This window comes from Quercus lobata, chromosome 2 (assembly GCF_001633185.2).
Source record: "Quercus lobata isolate SW786 chromosome 2, ValleyOak3.0 Primary Assembly, whole genome shotgun sequence".
Lineage (NCBI taxonomy): Eukaryota > Viridiplantae > Streptophyta > Magnoliopsida > Fagales > Fagaceae > Quercus > Quercus lobata.
The window spans coordinates 99,528,386-99,548,864 of NC_044905.1; the positions used below are offsets into that span (position 1 = coordinate 99,528,386).

The window sequence follows — 20,479 nt, forward strand, 5'->3', positions numbered from 1 at the left end:
TTACCTTTTGTATCTCGTTTTGTTTTGCCTCATCAGGATTTGTAAACAGAATTACTTTTGGGATTTTAATGATGAAGGTTGTTTTCTTTCAAATACAATTGTTTACCTCCATTCTTTTCTTTTGTTTTCATTATGAATGGATGTCTGTTCTGTCGCTAACTGTTGACAACTGAACGTAAATGAATGAATACGTGAATGGAACGATAGTTAATAATTAGCTGTATTGGCTGCAAACTTTGTTTTCTCCAAGCCCCTGGTCCAAAGAGCCAGTCAGGATTTGGGCCCCATCTAATGTTTAGGGAAAACAATGCTGAGGTTTTTTCCCCCAAGCCTGTGGTCCGAGGAGCCACACAAGACTTGGGTTCTGTTTAACACTTAATTGGAATTGCTTCGTGGTTAATTTCCCCCAAGTCTGTGGTCCAAGGAGGCAGGGCTTGGGTTCTGTTTAACACTTAGTTAGAATCGCTTCGTGGTTAATTTCCCCCAAATCTGTGGTCCGAGGAGCCAGGCAGGACTTTGGTTCTGTTTAACACTTAGTTAGAATCGCTTTGTGGTTAATTTCCCCCAAGTCTGTGGTCCGAAGAGCCAGGCAGAACTTGGGTTCTGTTTAACACTTAGTGAGGACTGCTCGTGGTTAATTTCCCCCAAGTCTGTGGTCCGAAGAGCCAGGCAGGACTTGGGCTATGTTTAACACTTAGTTGGAATTGCTTCGTGGTTAATTTCCCCCAAGTCTGTGGTCCGAAGAGTCAGGCAGGACTTGGGTTCTGTTTAACACTTAGTTGGAATTGTTTCGTGGTTAATTTCCCCCAAGTCTGTGGTCCGAAGAGCCAGGCAGGACTTGGGTTCTGTTTAACACTTAGTTGGAATTGCTTCGTGGTTAATTTCCCCCAAGTCTGTGGTCCAAGGAGCCAGGCAGGGCTTGGGTTCTGTTTAACACTTAGTTGAAATTGCTTCGTGGTTAATTTCCCCCAAGTCTGTGGTCCAAGGAGCCAGGCAGGACTTGGGTTCTGTTTAACACTTAGTGAGGACTGCTCGTGGTTAATTTCCCCCAAGTCTGTGGTCCGAAGAGCCAGGCAGGACTTGGGCTCTGTTTAACACTTAGTTGGAATTGCTTCGTGGTTAATTTCCCCCAAGTCTGTGGTCCGAAGAGCCAGGCAGGACTTGGGCTCTGTTTAACACTTAGTTGGAATTGCTTCGTGGTTAATTTCCCCCAAGTCTGTGGTCCGAAGAGCCAGGCAGGACTTGGGTTCTGTTTAACACTTAGTTGGAATTGCTTCGTGGTTAATTTCCCCAAGTCTGTGGTCCGAAGAGCCAGGCAGGACTTGGGTTCTGTTTAACACTTAGTTGAAATTGCTTCGTGGTTAATTTCCCCCAAGTCTGTGGTCCAAGGAGCCAGGCAGGACTTGGGTTCTGTTTAACACACTGCTTCGTGGTTAATTTCCCCCAAGTCTGTGGTCCGAAGAGTCAGGCAGGACTTGGGTTCTGTTTAACACTTAGTTGGAATTGCTTCGTGGTTAATTTCCCCCAAGTCTGTGGTCCAAGAGCCAGGCAGGACTTGGGTTCTGTTTAACACTTAGTTGGAATTGCTTCGTGGTTAATTTCCCCCAAGTCTGTGGTCCGAAGAGCCAGGCAGGACTTGGGTTCTGTTTAACACACTTCCCCCAAGTCTGTGGTGAGGACTTGGGTCGTGGTTAATTTCCCCCAAGTCTGTGGTGTGGCGAAGAGCCAGGCAGGACTTGGGCTCTGTTTAACACTTAGTTGGAATTGCTTCGTGGTTAATTTCCCCCAAGTCTGTGGTCCGAAGAGCCAGGCAGGACTTGGGTTCTGTTTAACACTTAGTTGGAATTGCTTCGTGGTTAATTTCCCCCAAGTCTGTGGTCCGAAGAGCCAGGCAGGACTTGGGTTCTGTTTAACACTTAGTTGGAATTGCTTCGTGGTTAATTTCCCCTAAGTCTGTGGTCCGAAGAGCCAGGCAGGACTTGGGTTCTTTTTAACACTTAGTTGGAATTGCTTCGTGGTTAATTTCCCCCAAGTCTGTGGTCCGAAGAGCCAGGCAGGACTTGGGTTCTGTTTAATACTTAGTTCAGGTAACCGCATAGCAACTCGGCATCAAATTTTACATCTTTCATTAATAACAGTACCTTTTCAGGTTGTTTACATTCCAAGGGCGTGGGACTACACGTTCATCCAAGTCTTTTAAATAGTAGGCTCCTACGCTTGCTACTGAAGTGATGCGGTACGGTCCCTCCCAATTTGGTCCGAGCTTCCCCCATGTGGGGTTCCTCGCATTGCCGAAGACTTTCCTCAGCACCAGATTTCCGGGCACCAAGGGCCTGGGCTTCACCTTGGCGTCGTAGCCTTGCTTGAGCTTCTGCTGATAATTAGCTAGGTGGACCATCGCGCCTTCCCTTCTTTCGTCGATGAGGTCCAGGCTCTTTTCTAGAAGTTTGTCATTGGTGGAGGGACAAAAGGTGGAGGTCCTCTGGGTTGGGAAGTTCACCTCCAGCGGAATGACGGCCTCGGCCCCGTAGGTCAGTGAAAAAGGGGTCTCACCTGTGGACCTACAAGGCGTGGTGCGGTATGTCCATAAGACATGGGCTAGCTCTTCTACCCATATTCCTTTTGAGTCATCTAGTCTCTTTTTCAGTCCATTCAATATGGTCTTGTTGACGGCTTCTGCTTGGCCATTACTCTGGGGGTAAGCTGGCGTGGAATACCGATTAACAATTCCCAGCTTGCTGCAGTACCTTCTGAAGGCTTTGCTATCAAACTGGAGCCCGTTGTCCGACACCAGGGTGTGCAGGGTGCCAAATCTGGTGACTATATTTTTCCAGAGAAACTTCTTGACATCAACGTCCCGAATATTTGCCAGCGCCTCCGCCTCTACCCATTTGGTGAAGTAGTCGGTGCTGACGAGAAGAAATCTCCTGTTCCCTGTTGCCTTGGGGAATGGACCGAGTATATCTAGGCCCCATTGTGCAAACGGCCAGGGACTGGACATCGGGTTTAGCTCTCCCCCAGGCTGGTGTATGCTCGGAGCGAATCTCTGGCATTGGTCACACCTCTTCACGTAATCCACGACTTCCTTTTTCATGCTCGGCCACCAATAACCCTGCGTTAAGGCTCTGTGAGACAAAGACCTGCCCTCCGTGTGACTTCCACAAATTCCTTCATGTAACTCCTCCAGGATGAGTTCCGCAGCCTCTGGGTGCACGCATAGCAAGTACGGCCCTGAAAATGAGCGTCTGTAAAGCTTGGAGTCCTCCGATAACCAGAATCGGGTAGCCTTTCTCCTGATTTTGCCAGCCTCAACCTTGTCGTCTGGCAAGGTGTCGTGCTTCAAGTATAGAATGATGGGGTCCATCCAGCTCAGTCCTGCCCTAACGTTATGTATTCCAATCCCATTGGCCCTTTCAGTTGATGGACGGAGGACCTCTTCTACCAAAATGACTCGGGGTAGGGGTTTGGCCGAGGAGGTAGCCAATGTCGCAAGAGAGTCCGCATGAGTGTTCCCACTTCTGGGTACGTGCGTCAGGCAGAAGTGATGAAATTGGGACTGTAGGTGCTTAACCCGAACTAGATATTCCTGCATTCTTTCGTCCTTTGCCTCCATGTCCCCATTTATCTGTCCCACAATAAGTCTTGAATTCGAGAACATGTCTACAGATTTTCCCCCTAACTTCCGGATCATTCCCATTCCTTCCAGTAGTGCTTCGTATTCGGCTTCGTTATTCGTGGCTGAAAAATCGAGTCTCAATGACTTCTCTATGGTTATCCCTTCAGGTGAGAGCAGGACAAGTCCTAACCCCGAGCCCCTCTGGTTTACTGCGCCATCGACGTGCGCTTTCCACCAGGTGTTTTCATGCTGGGAGACCGTGTTGATCATCTTCTCATCAGCCCCCAGTAAGTCCGACACTTCCTTTCCCTCTGATGCGGGCTCCGCAAACTCTGCCACCAGGTCCGCGAGGACCTGGCCCTTTATAGCGGTGCGAGGCATGTATTTAATGTCAAAAGCGCCCAAAATAGTTCCCCATTTTGCAATTCTACTTGTGTAATCGGCACTGCGTAGGATGGATTTTAAGGGGAGTTGAGTTAACACCACAACCGTGTGTGCTTGAAAATAGTGGGGCAGTTTCCTCGTGGCCTGCACGATGGCCAGGGTAGCCTTCTCGAGGGGGAGGTAACGAGTTTCTGCCTCCTGCAGCGACTTGCTAACGTAATAGACTGGTCGCTGTGTACCGTTGTCTTCTCGGATCAGCACCAAGCTTACTGCATGTGGAGCCACTGCTATGTAGGCAAACAAAACCTCGTCGGCCTCGGGACTGGACATAATTGGTGGCTGGGTGAGGTATTCCTTTAGCTGTTGGAAAGCAGTAGCGCATTCCTCATCCCATTCAAACCCTTTCCATTTGTGCAATAGGAGAAAAAATGGCCTGCATCTATCTGCTGAGCGCGAGATGAAACGGTTTAAAGCTGCTATCATACCAATAAGCTTCTGGACCTCCTTTGGGTTCCGAGGAGGCTGCAAGTTACGGATGGCTCTTATTTGGTCAGGGTTAGCCTCGATGCCCCTGTGAGTCACCATATAGCCCAAAACTTCCCAGATCCCACTCCGAATGAGCATTTGGTTGCGTTCAGCCTTAGTTTATACTTTCTTAGTGTTTGAAAAACGTCCCCGAGGTCATCAATATGGTTGGGTACCAGCTTACTTTTAACCACCATGTCGTCTATGTACACTTTAATGTTTTTACCCATCTGATGTTCAAACATCTTGGTCATCATCCTCTGATAGGTTGACCCGGCATTTTTTAGGCCGAAGGGCATTACTTTATAATGATAATTCCCAACTGGAGTGACGACAGCAGTCTTCTCCTGGTCCTCGGCGGCCAAGGGTATCTGGTGGTAACCCTGAAAAGCGTCTAGGAAACTCATTCTGGGATGTCCGACAGTCGCATCTACCAACCGGTCTATCCGGGGCATAGGGAAGGGATCCTTCGGGCATGCTTTGTTTAGGTCGGTGAAGTCTACGCAGACTCGCCATTTCCCACTCTTCTTCCTTACCACCACCGTGTTGGCTAACCACTCGGGATAGAAGACCTCTTTGATAGCCCCTGCTTTCTTCAATCTTGTGACCTCTTCTATCACGGCGTCAGTATGCTCCTTCGACGGTCGTCTAGGGGCTTGCCTCTTAGGGGTAATGGCCGAGCTCACATTTAGGCGGTGGCAGATGAAATCGGGGTCTACCCCGGGGGCCTCATAGGGGTCCCAGGCAAACACGTCTGGATTCTGTCGGAGGAAGGCAGTTAGTGCTGATTTCTCTTGGGGCGACAATTCCGAGCCAATTTGAAAAAACCTCTCAGGGTCAGATCCGACAAGTACTTTCTCCAACTCCTCGCAGTTCACATCCATGGCTGGTTCTCCACCGCCCGCAATTGGGACCGTAGTCATTAATTGCTATAAGCCGCTCTCGGCCGGCAGGGGAGTTATGCTATTCTGCTGCCGCAAGACTGCCGACACCATGCATTGCCTAGCAACTCCCTGGTCCCCTATTATCTCTTTGATCTGACCTCCTGACGGATATTTCACCCTTTGGTGCAAGGTCGACGACACAGCTCCGAGAGTATGAAGTCATGGCCGGGCCATGATGGCTGTGTAAGGGGAGTAGGCATCTACGACAATGAAGTTTACTTCTACCACCTCCGAGTCTGTCTGCACAGGCAACCTAATCATGCCTTTCGGGATGACTATTTTTCCTTCAAAGCTAAGCAGAGGTGTTCACGCTTCCTTTTCGTCGGTATCTTGGTTGTTCCCTCGTTCGACATTTAGAAAATTGTCCTGCCGTTGAGAATCTGCATGTCCGGCTTGGCGCGGGCCTGATCCTTCCATTTCTTGCCGTTGACTTGTCGAGACACAAATTCTTCCCACAGACGGTGCCAATTGTAAGGGGCGTATTTTGGGGCCCAGGCCCAGTGTGCAGGCTACTCTAGCCCAAAAGACCCTCAACAATGAATTTGTAGAGAGTGAGTCGAAGAACTAGGTCAAGACAGAGTGCATGTAATTGTCAGCAAGCCATGCAACCATATAAACGTGGGAACGTTTTATTTAGCTTCTTGAGATAACAGTTTATGAAACATCAACTTGAACTTTTCTTGTAGAACTTCTCTCTTTTCCTCTCTCTTTTCCTTGCTTTTTGCTTTCTTCCCTCTGATCCCCTGATTATGGGGGTTTTCTTCTCTTATATAGTATCCTTCCAATGACAATGGCCCTACACTTGTTGATCATCTGGGCCTCTACTTGAGTGTCTGTCCCATAAGATATCATCCTCCTTTTCTGTGAGTTGCACTGACCTAGATAGTACTGTTCTCCTGTCCTCTCCACATTAATGCGGCTGAAAAAGTAGATTCCTTGCATTTAATGCGGCAGTGGTGGTTGCCCCCCTGGGAGCCCAGCAATCTCCTTCGATTTGGGACGATTTCCCCCTATGTGAAGGGCTTGTGTTGGAGTCCCATTTGATACGTCCGAGGAGACGTTCCTCCTCGGACGCCTCTTAGATGGGCCTGGCCCGGCCCAACAGGGTTGGGCTGGAAGCCCTTTGGCCATGTCCTCACTTCTTGTCATGATTGGGCCTTGCACGGGTGCCAAGGCCCACTGTTGACTGGTAAACTTAGCCCCCACAGTTACAGTCACAAATTATTTTACAACATACCTGATCAGTTTCTTGTCCATTGTTTTTATCTTATCTTCTTAATATAAGATGTGAGAATCCACTTAAAATATTATTTTAAAATTTAAAATAATTTTTTTTCTTCACATGGCCATTTTCTTGTCCACTTTTATTTTAAATAAAATTTTAAAAAATATTATTTTATTATCAATTCTTAAACTTTAACATTCATGTTAAGTTGACCCTACTGTCTGTTAAGGTCTATAGAATAGCACTATTCGTATATGTGATATAATGTCATTAACTAAACTTAACGATAATGGACATTGTCAAAAGGAGCAATTTGATAGAAATGTTAAAATAATATAAAGACTAAAAATGGTAAAATTAAACATTAAAAAAAAAAATGACAATCCTTGCAGTTAGATTCTGTCCCAGTGTTTAGTATAATTTGGTAGAGAGACACTTCTTTTTTTGGTAAATGTGGTAGAGAGGTACTTCAGTACTTTCACAAACCACCTGAAAATAATGAGTCTCCTGGATAAGGGTATATATGGTCCCTAGGGCTAGGACCCCAACACCTAGATTAGAAAGGCACATGGCATGGGGCTAGGATTTCGATTCCTAAAAGAATCTGATTGTTTATTCAGTATACGATATATCAGTGTGTCGGTTCAGTTCTCCTCCTTAAACTCTACAATTTTCTCCAAGGAAAATAATGATACTATTATTTTTGTCACAATTTATTCAAGTGGTAAGTTGTGATAAAAATTGTAATTATAGCATTATTCTTCCTTCAATGCCACCTAAAACATGTGACTCATCAATTGATAGGTTATAAAATTTTGGAAGTCGACTATGAATTTTCAATATATTAGTATGTGATGAATCCATTTATAAAAAAGTAATTAAATTTTATGCTGATGGTCAACTTATTTTAATCCTATTCTTTTTTTTTTTTTTTTTTTTTGGGCTTGGGACAGACTATAAGTAAAATATAGAACACTAATTACGAATCCAGGCAGATATATCAATTGTATTTGGGCCATACCAGATCCATTCTAGATCCTCATGAATTTTTCCCACCCAAAGAGGAGGAGGAGGGGACACCTATAATTTGTCCCTACCCCGCTTTGTTGCCATGTTCATGTGGTGGTGGGCGTTGGGTTTTGGACTTTGGTGAATGAGGTGGGTTATATAGGAGATGAGTTTGGCTTGAAGGAGAATATTGCATGTGACATGGGGTCAAAATGGCAATGATGGTCTAAAGAGTGATAGTTGTTGATATGGGTATGAGTGGAGTGGGTTTGTCAAGATGGTGAATATTTAAGGGATTTTTTTATTTTTATTTTTTTTTTTTTTGAGAAATGAATATAGAAGGTTGAGAAAGGGTCTTCAGTTGAGAAATTAGATTACCTACAAACACCTTTTTTTTTTAAAAAAAAAATCCAAATTTGAAGAAAAAAATTCAAATTTTTTTTAAAAATTTTATCTATTTACTTTTTCAAATATTCTTTTTAACATATTTTCTATTTTTTTTACCCCATTTATTATGGTTTCTTCACTATTTCTTTTTTCTTCCCTAACAGTCATATTTTTCAAAAAGTTATGTTTTAGTATAAATAAGGCCATTGCCTCTCTAATTTTCATTACCCAATTTTCTCTTTCATTCACATTATTGTCTTTGTCTCTATGGCTAGTAATTACATATGCAATATGTTTCTTGTTGTCTTTGTCTCCAATGATGATTTTAAGATATATGCACTTCTTGTATGGAAAAAGAATGATTGGAAAGTAAGACAACATCACAATCATGTCATGGTTATGTTCAGGGCCACACATTCATCCAGTGTGATTTTTTGCAAAGCAATCAATGACTTTTTCTTAACTATTTTGCTGAATAACTGGTGTATCCTTCTAGCTAGTGTGTTTCGGAGTAGGTTTCAAATAAATCATCCTTTTCTTTGTTCTTTGTATCTCTTTTTACTTTATTCTCCCGATGATTCCTCTCCATAACCTATCTCAATATAAAATCTTAAACTTTAAAATGAAAATTCAAGCCATTGGAAAATTGATTAGTTGTAGGACAGAGAAGGTTAAGTTGGAGGACCTCACCATTTGTTCTTGGTTGCAAGTATTTGGATGGCCAATTATAGGGACAAATTGTAGTGGTATGTAACAATGGACCATATTCCAAGACAAATGCACATGGTGTAAGTTCAAGTTTCATGCTTTATTTGTGTGCATTGTTCCTTGGTCAGGACATTATTACATTTCAAATCGATCTACCTCAATAAAATCACCCCTCAATCATTATTAGTAAATTATACATAAATTGATAATTCATACAGTAACCAAGTTACTTTATTTTCTTCTAACAAGCACACAAGCAACAAACATTGTACAATGGTTGTGCAATCCATCGAGCTCATTTTAGAGAGCCATTCTACATACCCATGGTCTTGGCCTTCTCTCTAAGAACAAATTTTTGTATCTTGCCAGTTGAATTGACTGGCAAATCCCCAAAAACAACACTATGGGGAACCATATACTTTGGCAATCTCTCCCCACAAAACTCAATAATCTCTTCTGGCACACAATTATCACACCCCTCCTTCAACTTCACAAATGCACAAGGCTTATTTGTTCCCACCACAGCAGCTTCAAACACCTTTGGATGACTTAGCAACATTGCCTCTACTTCAAGTGAGCTTACAATCTCACCCCCACAAATGATCATATCCTTTGCACGGTCTTTCATTTCTATAAAACCATCTTGATGTCTAATTGCAAGGTCCCCTGTACGGTACCATCCACCCCTAAAAGCTTCTTGAGTCACTTTTGGTTTTTTAAAGTACCCCAACATCATAGTATTGCCTTTAAACATTACCTCACCAATGGTTTTCCCATCATGAGGTATGCTTTTCATAGTACTCGGATCTTTTACATCGACCCCATCCATTATAAGGTTGTGAAGCCCTTCAAGACGTTTTGTTTTGGCTTGTTCATCCAAGGTTGAACTATATTGCAACTCGGGTGTACATGGGGTAACAATGGCTGGGCCAAGAGCCTCTGTCATACCATAGCCATGGCTCACATTGAAGCCTAATTCAATAACCTTGGTCACAACTTGGGGTGGTGGTAATGGACCAGCAACAATAATTTCCACTTTGAATGGCAATGGCCTCGCAAGAGACTTTGCTAGTATGTTTAAAATGATGGGTGCACCACACAAGTGAGTTACCTGTCAGAATAATGGTTAAGTTATTAAATTCAAATTTTGTTAACAACTTAAATTTTTGGGACAATAGGTAATTTGTCATTGTATCAGAGTTAAATTTTTCTATATCCTAACGCTGTCTCTGTTCTACCTTTCATTTAAAAAGTTGGAAATTTCATGTGTTAGTCAATAGTCCCATTTATTAAGGAGGAAATGTTTGAGTAATTTATCGTACCTTGTGAACAAGAATTGCATCAAATATAAGTTTTGCCGTTAGAGTACTTCTGAGGCATATATTGGTGCCACCAAGAGCAGCCACTGCCCAAGGGAAACACCACCCATTGCAGCGGAACATGTCAACAGTCCATAAAAACACAAGCTTTTCTCTCACATTGATGCGAAAAATTGTTGCTATTGAATTGAGATAGGCAGCTCTGTGGCTATATATTGCTCCTTTAGGAATCCCAGTTGAGCCAGAGGTGTAATTCACTGAAATAGGATCACATTCATTTTTGGGTCTAATTATCTCAAAGTCTGCTTGTCCCATTGCAAGAAGGTCATTGTAGTCCAGGCTACCTGGTGGGGTTGCTTCAACAATTGAGAATGATTTTTTATCACACTCAGCTATTAAAACAAGTGAGGGTGGTTTGCCTTCTCTCTCGGAAAGTATGTTTAATGCTCCAAGAACAACTTCAAGGAACTCATAGTATACAAAAATAATTTTGGCCTCCAATTGTTCCAATAACAAGGCTAACATGGCTGAGTCTAACTTGGTGTTAAGTGCAGAAATAACTGCCCCAGCCATTGGAACGCCAAAATGTAGCTCATAGAGTGCTGGAACATTAGGTGCAAAAGCCGCAACCTGCTCACAGAACAAAAACAAAGATGTCTATTAGAGATATTAGAGCCCATTGGATCTAAATCTATCCTTTGAGGACAAGCAACCTTGTCCAACTGAAACTATAATAGGTATTAGCCAATCTATCTTTGAGGGCGACTCTGAAATAGCCATAAACTTCCTCAAGCAGGGAGATACTCTACGATCTGCTTATGGTCACTTGATAAAAGACAGTCTTGTTCATGTAAACTCTTTACAAAGTTCTTTTTTCTCTCATATTTATCGGCAAAGCAACATTGTAGCGCATGCCTTAGTTAGGAGAGCAACTTTTTCTTCCCCTCTTTTAATTTGGATGAAAAATGTTCCTTTTGACTGCTTTTCCTTTGTAACAATTGATTTATCAGTAGATTAATAACACCTCAATGGTCTTTTTCTCAAAAAAAAAAAAAAAAAAAAGTATAGTAAAATCACTTTAATTTGCTCTCTTCTCACAGTACCCAACCATGGTTGCATTCATATTCACATATGAGTAGACTTGGCAAATTGGCTGGTTCTGATCGGGCTAAGTGGGTTTATGTCAAAAACGGATCATCTTGAGTAGGTTGAGTTGATCAAGTTAATTGGGTTATGGGTTGAACTGTATTTTTTCACAAGCAGGAATAATAATAATAATAATACCCAAAATTTTAAGTTTACACAATCCATAGTTTACTAATGACATCATCACAATAAATGAATGGAAAAAAAATGTTGTAGACCATAAATTTTTAGGTACAATATATCACACTATAAATTTTAAATGTCATGGACCAATGATAAAACTTAAAATTCATCACTATAATCCAGCAATTGGAACAAAGAAAGCTGAAATTTGTATATCATCTTTAAATAAAAAAAAAGCATTTTATTTTTATTTTTATTAAAAATTCAATTCTTTAAAAAACAGGTTCGATACAGGTTGACCCGTTTTTCCAAAGAGTGGAGTTATTCCCTTTGAATCGGGTTGAATTAACGGGTTCGGGTCCAAGTTTGTTAGGTGTAATAACGAGTACATGCCAAGCTTCTAGAAATTATATAAGGACAAGCAAAAGTTCCGAATGATTGGATTATTCAACGCAATACTAGGAACCTCTTAGTGGGGAGAAGCTTAAATATATTGAGTAAAGGTAATTGTGTCATTGTGTTGACATTGATCTTGATGAAGTCATGTCCGACTTAGGTAAGATTCTTCTCATTTTGAAGGGTGCGAATTTAGGTGTAACGCAGGACCACAAGGTCACTCTAATATATTAATCAATGATTGATTTTGTATTAGAGCAATTTATTCTTAAAATATTGATCATATCGACTTATTCCATAAAGTTTTTGAACGGTTTAGTATATATTACTTTATATCTTATTTTCCATTAAAGTTTAGCTATCAAATAATACAAATCGAGCATCTTTCAAATTAACTTTTCAATCCTGTATACTAATGATCAAAGTTAATTACTTAAGCAATTCCACAGGATTACTTAGGAAAATAAGGACAACGGTCAAATGGACTCAATTTTAAATTTTCAAAAACTAAATTGACATAATCATAGTTTAATTATAAAATTGATACTTAACACATAATTCAAGGACCAAAATCATAATTATACAGATGCTTTTGAATTTCACAAAGATATACATTTATGATGGGAATGAAAAGGAAACTAATCAATGACTATAAGATGAACCCATGTTATGTTATTTTATTTATTATTTATTTTTTATATAAGATATAAATTCTACTCTAACCTAATTTAAGGGTATATTTGTGTGAAATTCCTTCATGGAGACTTAAATCCCAACCCTTACCCCCACATCCCACAAACACTTATATTTGTGGAGTGACTATCGCACCAAAGGTGTGCGGTGGTTAAGATAAACCTATCTTAATTATATAACGTGTGTGTATGCGTGTGTGTGATTGTGTGTATTAATATATGAAACATGCATGCTATATTTTTTGTTTTATTTGTTTTTTAATCCAAGTCTTTTAGTCTTTCACCCATCTTGACAATTTTTTGGATAAATATCAACCAAGTCAATTCATGGAAACTCCACGTTTCACTCACGTTACTATTGTTTTTAGCATTCTTTTCTACATCAAAGGCACCCCTTACCATGGTCTGCACTCAGAGACCTTATTGATCGCTACTCCAACGTAAAGCATCTTGACTGGTGATTATCTCATTTCATGGTGAAAGCAAGAAACAAACTAGTCTCCACTCAGAGACCTTATTGATCGCTACTCCAACATAGGTTTTTGCTTCTTGATTGGTGATTATCTCATTTGAGACCATATATAGTATTAGGACCAACCTAACTGCTGATATTTTTACTAACTCCCATCCATTAGGGTGCTCTAATGAACTTGGTTCCAAACTCAAAGTCCTGTAGCCCATCTTGAGTTTTGAGGGAATTTTTGGATTATGTTATTCTTAGGCTCAAATTTCGTGGGGCCTATTGTACTTGTTGTACTAATCTATGTTTATACTTCTTTACATGTTCCTTGAAAACTGGCTTGAAAAGAGAGTGTTCAAGAGTTTATAAATACATGGTTAAACTTACATTTAATCCATGTGGGATATTAGGATCATAACATATTATCACGCTTTGCCGTCGAAATCCATAACAACTCACTCTATTAACATTTACCCGATAAGTCTTTTCTTATCTTGGTGGCTCTACTCACTTATTAGTTATTTTAATCTAGCTTCTAGGAGATTCGATCATAAAGCCACAACTCATTTGATCCTATACTCAATGAGCTACGTTCGATTACTTGACGTGGTGTTTGGCTTTGATACCAAATGATACAAACTTATGAGTAAAACTTATATACACATGATTAAGCTTTCACTTAATCTATGTAATACACTAGAATCAATCCAAACATTGTATATATATTATTAATTTTAGACTTTATTTAAACATATGGTCTTCCACTATACATTTTTAAATCTTTCATAATATAATATACACATGCAGTTTAGCATAGAAATAATAAAATGATTTTTGAATGATTTTATATTATTCAATGAGATCCTAGGAATCTTAAATCTATTTGAATAAGGGAAATTGTCTCCTTGCGGTGACAAGGATCCTATCATACGTTAGTAAGATGCCTCTCTTATTGAAGGGTACTGATTTACGTGAAACGCATGACCACAAGGCCACTCCAATTAGTAAACGAGTCCAAGAGGGAATCAAAGGACTTCCACTACTATATAGTCAATTAATATTGATTCTCAAAAAAAAAAAAAAAATAGTCAATTAATATATATATATATATTTTTGTCAAATTACTATTTTAGTTTATGAATCTTGAGTTGGAGAAATTTTGTTTTTCAATTATTGATTGTATCAACTTAGTCCATGGTGTTTTGAAACCATTTAATATATATAACTTTTGATACCACTTCCCATCAAAGTTATCAACCAAAGTTATACAAATAATGCTTCTTTCGAACTTTATAATCTCCAATTGTAAGTATCAACTGCCGCACTTCTTGGGAGAGTTGGTACCTCCCTAGCACAAAATGTTTGAGGGGTCTTAACTCTTATGGGTAGGGGTTCAAATTATAGACAGCTAGGTATTTCTAACTATTAAAAAAAAAAAAAGTAAGCATCGAAGTTAATTATAGATTAAATTACTCAATTTGTTAAGGAATTTCATAGGGTATCCAATGATAATAAGGACAATAGTAACGTTGACAATAAAATTTTCTCCCATTGACTTGTAAGTACAATGAATAGAATTTTTAAAATATTAATATAATACGAAGGTATTGAAAGGTGTAACATTAATAAAAAGTTATATCAAATATAACTTGATTTTATATATATATATATATATATATATATATAGCAACAACAATTATTAAATTAATCTTAGTCCCAAAATTTTGAAGATCAACTATAGTCATCAACAGCTTAATTAAAGTTGATTACATGTTATGTGATTCAATATCCATTTTCATGAGACTTAAAAAGAGTGAAGCAATTGAGGACCAAGTGTCAAACTTACAATATCACCACGAGAAATCCCCAGTTGGACCAAAGCAGAAGCAAGCTTGATGCATCGTTCATGTGTTTCTCCCCAAGTAGTTTTCTCAGTACCATAAACCATGGAAACCTCATCACCATACACAATGGCTGCTCTCTCCAAGAAACCTATAGGTGTCAAAGGTACAAAGTTTGCAGAGCATTGAATCGCACCCTCCATTGATTTATGTCTAACGATAAGGGTCTCCTACAAAATGCAAGATAGTAATACAGGTGATATTACTCTATATATAGAAAGTGAGTTCTGACTCAGCCATACACGTACGGATATAAAAATGCAAAAGACAAAATTATAGTGTTCAATGGGAGGAGGTTAAGATAAGGACGGCAGTATATATAGTGCTTAATGGATTCATTCATCAGCAATCATAGACACTTCTTTTGTCATCTTTTGTCATCTTTTGTCATCATTTGTGACATTTATGAATAGTTTTTGATTCTCGATAAATCTTTACTAACTTTACCTGCCTTTTACTGAGATAGAATACAATTTTGTTAGAGCACATGAATGTGAACTCCTTGGCCATGTATACACGTGCTGATATTTTTCAGGACTTGCATGCAATATTATTGGCTAACTTTAATGGCTTTAATCTCAAAAACATTAAAGGCTTTACGGTAGCATTTAATTTGTTAATAATTATATCATGTATTGGATTGGATACATGTTTGAGGGAGCTAAAAATATTATGTAAACATAAAAGATGAAAATTTTTTCATGAAAAACTTGAACTGCTCAAGATGTTAATAGAATGTTTTATATATATATATATGTATGTATATATTAGAATGTTAACATTTATTGAGAAAAATGCTTTAAAAATTAAACTTGTTATGTTACAATAATTAATCTGAATTAAAATTAACATATTATCTCGTTGTTTTTCTATATATGCTCGTTATTAGCAAATTATGAGAATATACAAGTCTTCTGTAAGGGAAATATCTAGAGAAACCACCATGAATATCCACGTCAATACCAGTCTGATATATGTTATTGAGCGGCCATTTTGAACATGAAGCTAACTGACATGAATATTTGAAGCCAATATCTATGTTTTTGGTAAGAAACTATCCACAGCCTGTACTTTGGAATTAAATTCTCATGAACTAGAAGACTGCTTGTCTTGTACATGACAAGCTCCATTTTATTAAACTATGAAAATACAGCAGAACTAGATGATTATTAAGAAAAGATATGTGGAGCTCGATTAAAAGACTTGTCTTGTACATGTCAAGCTTGATTCATTAAACTTTGAAAATAGAGAAGAAAGACAAGATTATTAACAAAAGACAGGTAGATTTTGTTTGCTTAATCATCTTTTGCGTCTGTTGCAATTGGAGTAGTAGATTATCTTTGGTTTGTAGCAGAGTTCCATTTGTGTTTAGCAAACTGCTTGTCGTGTTATCATTATATAAAAAAAAAAAAAAAAAACTACGGTTGTAGATGTTAACAAAAGGTTTGTTTTCTACCACGAAGTCGGAATCAAAGCTTTTTTTTTTTTAAGGGAAAAAAAAAAAAATCTGAGTATAGTTAAATGGTGAGCTGTTGTGTAGTTTACAATGGATTTTCTGTCCTTGGTGAAGTTATTGCTTACAACATGTCAACATGTGGAGAAGGGAATCTTCGAATTCTGACTTTAATCATGTGGGAAATTTTGTTTGATGTTGAATATAATAGAGGCTGACAATTTTATTATTGACTTTAATTTCACTTGATGTTTTCTTGAAGAGAATCGATTGTATCTCTCTTAAATTGTGATTTTGTTCATTAAGTGAGATGCCACACATTAAAATTGGTATTTGAGCCAAGTATGGTTGATTCACAGGTTGAGTGGCCCTACAAACTAAGCTTGATGAGATGAAAGAGATTTTCTTTCTACTTAATACTTGTCTTGATTAGCTTACGTACGAATTGTGTTGCAGCAAGATCTCCTCTATGCCTGGTGTTCATTCTATTGTTATGTTGACCTAAAATATGTTTTAATATATTTTGAAACCCTAGTTCACAGATTTCTAAGTTACTTGGTCAATGTGCTGTAACTTTTGGAAACTGTATTCATGAAGCTAGATCAGTCGATTGGAGATGAGTTTTAATGAACCTCGAGGTAGCAGTCAAGGCAACAAAACCTTCACTTTTTTGAACAGTTTCTTGTGTTTTCACCATAGATTTTCAATTACGTTCTAGACACTAGAATTTACAACTTAAATACATGAAAAAGAGTTTTGACTACAGAATTGCCAACACTTAACAAAATACCCTAACATACCCATCCCATTTAATTAGTAGATGGTTTCTTTATGAAACATAAATTACTTCTTAAATCATGCCCAAGTAAATGAGACTTCAAACACCACCGCACACTTTTGGTGTGATGGTCACTCCATAAATATAAGTGCTTATGGGATGTGAGAGGTAAGAGTTGGGGTTCAAGTTTTTAGGAAGAAGTTTCACATACATATATACTTAAATTATGGTAGAGTAGAATTTCTATCTTGTATTAAAAAAAAAATAGGCTTCAAACAACCTAGAAAATTTTAAACCCTTCTTTCAATTAAAAAAAAAAAAAAAATTAAACCTTAGGGTTTTGGATATGTTTTATTTAAATATTAAACTTTAAAAATATTTAATTTAAATCTCAATATTTTGAAAAACTTTTTGTTTAAATTTTTTAGTATTAATTTAATTTTATTTAAACCTTAGAGTCATCATATTATTCACGCAGAAAAACATAAATATTTACATGAAAAATCTATTTTTTTCTTAAAGAAAAAAAAAAAAAAGAAACAGACTCCAAATAAATCCAATATTACAATATCTCTTTTTAAGTTTATGTCTAATTTAAGATCTACTCCAAATACAATAATATATTCACTCTATGAATTAATACAAAAACTTACTTGATTCTCCAAAAAAAAAAAAAAAATACAAAAACTTACTTGATATCTTTACTCGCCTTGAATCCAAACACTCTTCGTCGTGGTCGTAGCACCCAAAAAATACCAAGCAAAATTTTCCTATTTTCGTTGCAATGGCAGACGCTATTATTCTCTCATCAAAAATTTCCTATTTCGTTGCAATTGCAGACGCTATTATTCTCTCATCAGCGGCTCTCACATTGCCTTTTTTCTGTTTTTTCTGTCGATCTCACGCAGACACGCTGCAGCACACTCTTGGCGCTTTCCACACTCTCTCCTGTTCTTTTCACGTGAATTAATCTCCTAAACCACACCAAACTGCCATTTTATAAAAAACTTGAAGCTATTGCTTTTAGTGGAGCACATGATACGACACAATTTCAAATTCAATAGGAACCCCACCCCCCCCCCCCCCCCCCCCCCGGCGCACCCCCCAAAAAAAAAAAAAAAAAAAAGAAGGTTGACCTCAATATATATACACTGTTTTTGAGGAATTGGTAGACTTTAATATAAGGATTTCTTTATGGATTACTAGCAACATCGTTTCAATATATATAGTTTGGGGTGTAAGACTATAAACTTAAGTCTAGGTCTTTTATATTTGAATATCAATTAAATATAATTATTTTTTAGAAGGAAAAAAAAGGAATAATTTAATACTAATTGTGGGTACCTAAGGCATGCTTGGCAACGTCCTAGGCATGCAAGCGACGTCCTTGGCCGTCCTCGGCATGTTTTGCAACGTCCTCGGCATGCTTGGCAACGTCCTCGGCTGACCTCAGCATGCTTGCAAAGTCCTAGTCGTCCCACATTGAATAGAAATCCCTCACTTTCTACCTTATAAGCTTTGAAGCGAAGGAGTAGTGTACCACTACTTCTTTAAAGATAGTAATTTAAGTGTATATGTATATTAATCTCTTTCCTGGAGATTTAAATCTCGGCTCTTGTCTCCTATACCCCATAAGACTGCAATTTTTATTACATAAAATTAATAACTTAATGTGATAATAAATGTAATTGGCGTGCTTCAACTACTTAATAAATAAATGATAGATTTTTCTTTTTTTTGGTGATTGATTGATCCGCCACTGATGGCCAGAGAGGAAGGCCATTGATACCATAAAGATTAGGTTAAGAGTTTTTTTTTTTTTTTTTTTGAGAAACAGATTAGGTTAAGAAACCCACTTACTAATTGAGTGTTTGGTATATTTTCAACATACAGTAAGAGTGCGTTTCTTGTCAAAAAGCTCCATTAATCGTAGACCCTCTGCCTTTTTATGATGTGATGAAAAGCAAACTCTTAACCAATAGCTACAATCAAAAGTGAGGAAAATTCCCCAAGAACTTGCGTACGTAACTACGTATCCAATTTTTACTTTATTAAGATCTTCAAAATAAGAACTAATTTATACAGCAATAAAGCATTTCCCAAGACTAGAGAGTCTCTCATGGGCAGAACAGCTTGCCCAATTATCAATTTCATTGATAACTAAGATTCCACTTCTAGACACTATTTAGATCTTGTTTTTTTCTGGCCCGTTTAGCAATTTGATTTAAAATTTCCAGCAAGAAAAAAAAAAAAAAAAAATCGTTTATCAATACTTCAAGTCTGCAATGCTCTAACCTGACTCTCTCTAGTCCCTCCTGCTGTTGCTAATGTCATCGATGGCAATCTTCTTCACCTCCAATCTTTTCGTTATTTTGATTTTTCACACATTAAAAGAGAAGGCAATAAGCCTGTCCATATTTTAGCTCATCATGCAAAGTTTGTAGATGATTTTGTGGCATGGAATGAGGAAACCCCCAGTTTCTTAGAAATTGCCGTTGCCTTTGATGTACCGAATTGCTTTTGATTTTCTATTTTTTTTAAATGGATTTTCTATTAATGATATGCTGCAATAATTTCCCATAATATATATATATATATATATATTAGTGAAGACTTTTTTTTTTGCACATGGTGTTAAGAAAGTGTTCTAGAAAATAATGGCCACACTACAAAAAAACGAGGGCTATAGCCGCGTTTGAAAAACGCAGCTATAGACCCTAAAAACACAGCTATAGGTCATAGTCGCGTTTGGAAACGTGGCTCTGGAAAATGCGACCTATCTGCGTTTTTTACCCCCTAGCTGCGTTCTTCCACCCCCTATAAGCTGAGACCTATAGTTGCGTTTTGTAAAAAACGCGGCTATAGATCTGCTTTGGGCTGCATTTAAAATGTTGTCATAGGCTAAGACCTATAGCTGCGTTTCTCAAAATGCAGCTATAGACTATGTTTGGGCTGCGTTTTAGAAACACGGCTACAGCCTTCCATAGGATTTTTTTCTATAGCCACGTTTTTAAAAACGCAGTTATGGTTTTTTTTTTCTTGCCCATCACAATACTTTTTTGCTCCTTAGTATCATCTTCCTTTGCAAACATAACTCATATTATAAACAATGAGTCACAAACAATATTGTCCTCATTCTGAATTTAAATTCCTAAGAAAAGAAAACATCAACTGACAAGAAATTATGCAAAGATAACTATAAATACACACATCTAAACACTGGTTTTCAACATAGATAGAAGCCAAAACTTATCATTGTTATACTCAAAAAAATACTTTTCCCCTCCACATCCATGTATCATGTCATCCTTTCTGCCTTCTATAATATTGTAAATGATTAATGCCCGCCATTTTATGTTGAATAGTGATGCCATGTATCCTATGTTGTTACATAGACATGCATTATAGGTATAT

General features: G+C 38.2%; 2 protein-coding genes across 3 annotated transcripts; both read right to left on the reverse strand.

Moving 5' to 3' along the window:
* Positions 1-130: 130 nt before the first annotated feature.
* LOC115974023 lies at positions 131-5,448 on the reverse strand. The gene is made up of 3 exons (XM_031094250.1): positions 5,186-5,448; positions 2,159-4,571; positions 131-169 (listed from the first exon to the last, which is right to left on the reverse strand). The coding sequence occupies exons 1-3, from the start codon at positions 5,446-5,448 to the stop codon at positions 131-133; spliced, it is 2,715 nt and encodes a 904-aa protein (XP_030950110.1).
* Positions 5,449-8,881: 3,433 nt separating this feature from the next.
* LOC115977505 (probable acyl-activating enzyme 1, peroxisomal) lies at positions 8,882-19,442 on the reverse strand. 2 transcript variants are annotated; one of them, XM_031099385.1, is made up of 4 exons: positions 19,361-19,442; positions 14,780-15,004; positions 10,120-10,746; positions 8,882-9,908 (listed from the first exon to the last, which is right to left on the reverse strand). In XM_031099385.1, the coding sequence occupies exons 1-4, from the start codon at positions 19,397-19,399 to the stop codon at positions 9,111-9,113; spliced, it is 1,689 nt and encodes a 562-aa protein (XP_030955245.1). In that variant the 5' UTR covers positions 19,400-19,442; the 3' UTR covers positions 8,882-9,110. The 2 variants fall into 2 exon arrangements, with proteins under 2 accessions (XP_030955245.1, XP_030955246.1); XM_031099386.1 differs by lacking the exon at positions 19,361-19,442 and adding an exon at positions 17,758-18,035.
* Between the last annotated feature and the right edge of the window lie 1,037 nt (positions 19,443-20,479).

Excerpts from the sequence above, each read along its gene's own strand:
- LOC115974023 (XM_031094250.1), bottom strand. The coding sequence starts at position 5,448 with ATGACTACGGTCCCAATTGCGGGCGGTGGAGAACCAGCCATGGATGTG. Across the intron at positions 4,572-5,185 it reads TCGGCCATTACCCCTAAGAG|GGGCATCGAGGCTAACCCTG; the intron begins GCAAGCCCCTAG and ends GGTGACTCACAG. Across the intron at positions 170-2,158 it reads TAGTCCCACGCCCTTGGAAT|TTGTCAACAGTTAGCGACAG; the intron begins GTAAACAACCTG and ends ATTTACGTTCAG.
- LOC115977505 (XM_031099385.1), bottom strand. The coding sequence starts at position 19,399 with ATGACATTAGCAACAGCAGGAGGGACTAGAGAGAGTCAG. Across the intron at positions 15,005-19,360 it reads GAGGGACTAGAGAGAGTCAG|GAGACCCTTATCGTTAGACA; the intron begins GTTAGAGCATTG and ends TGCATTTTGTAG. Across the intron at positions 9,909-10,119 it reads ATGCAATTCTTGTTCACAAG|GTAACTCACTTGTGTGGTGC; the intron begins GTACGATAAATT and ends TTATTCTGACAG.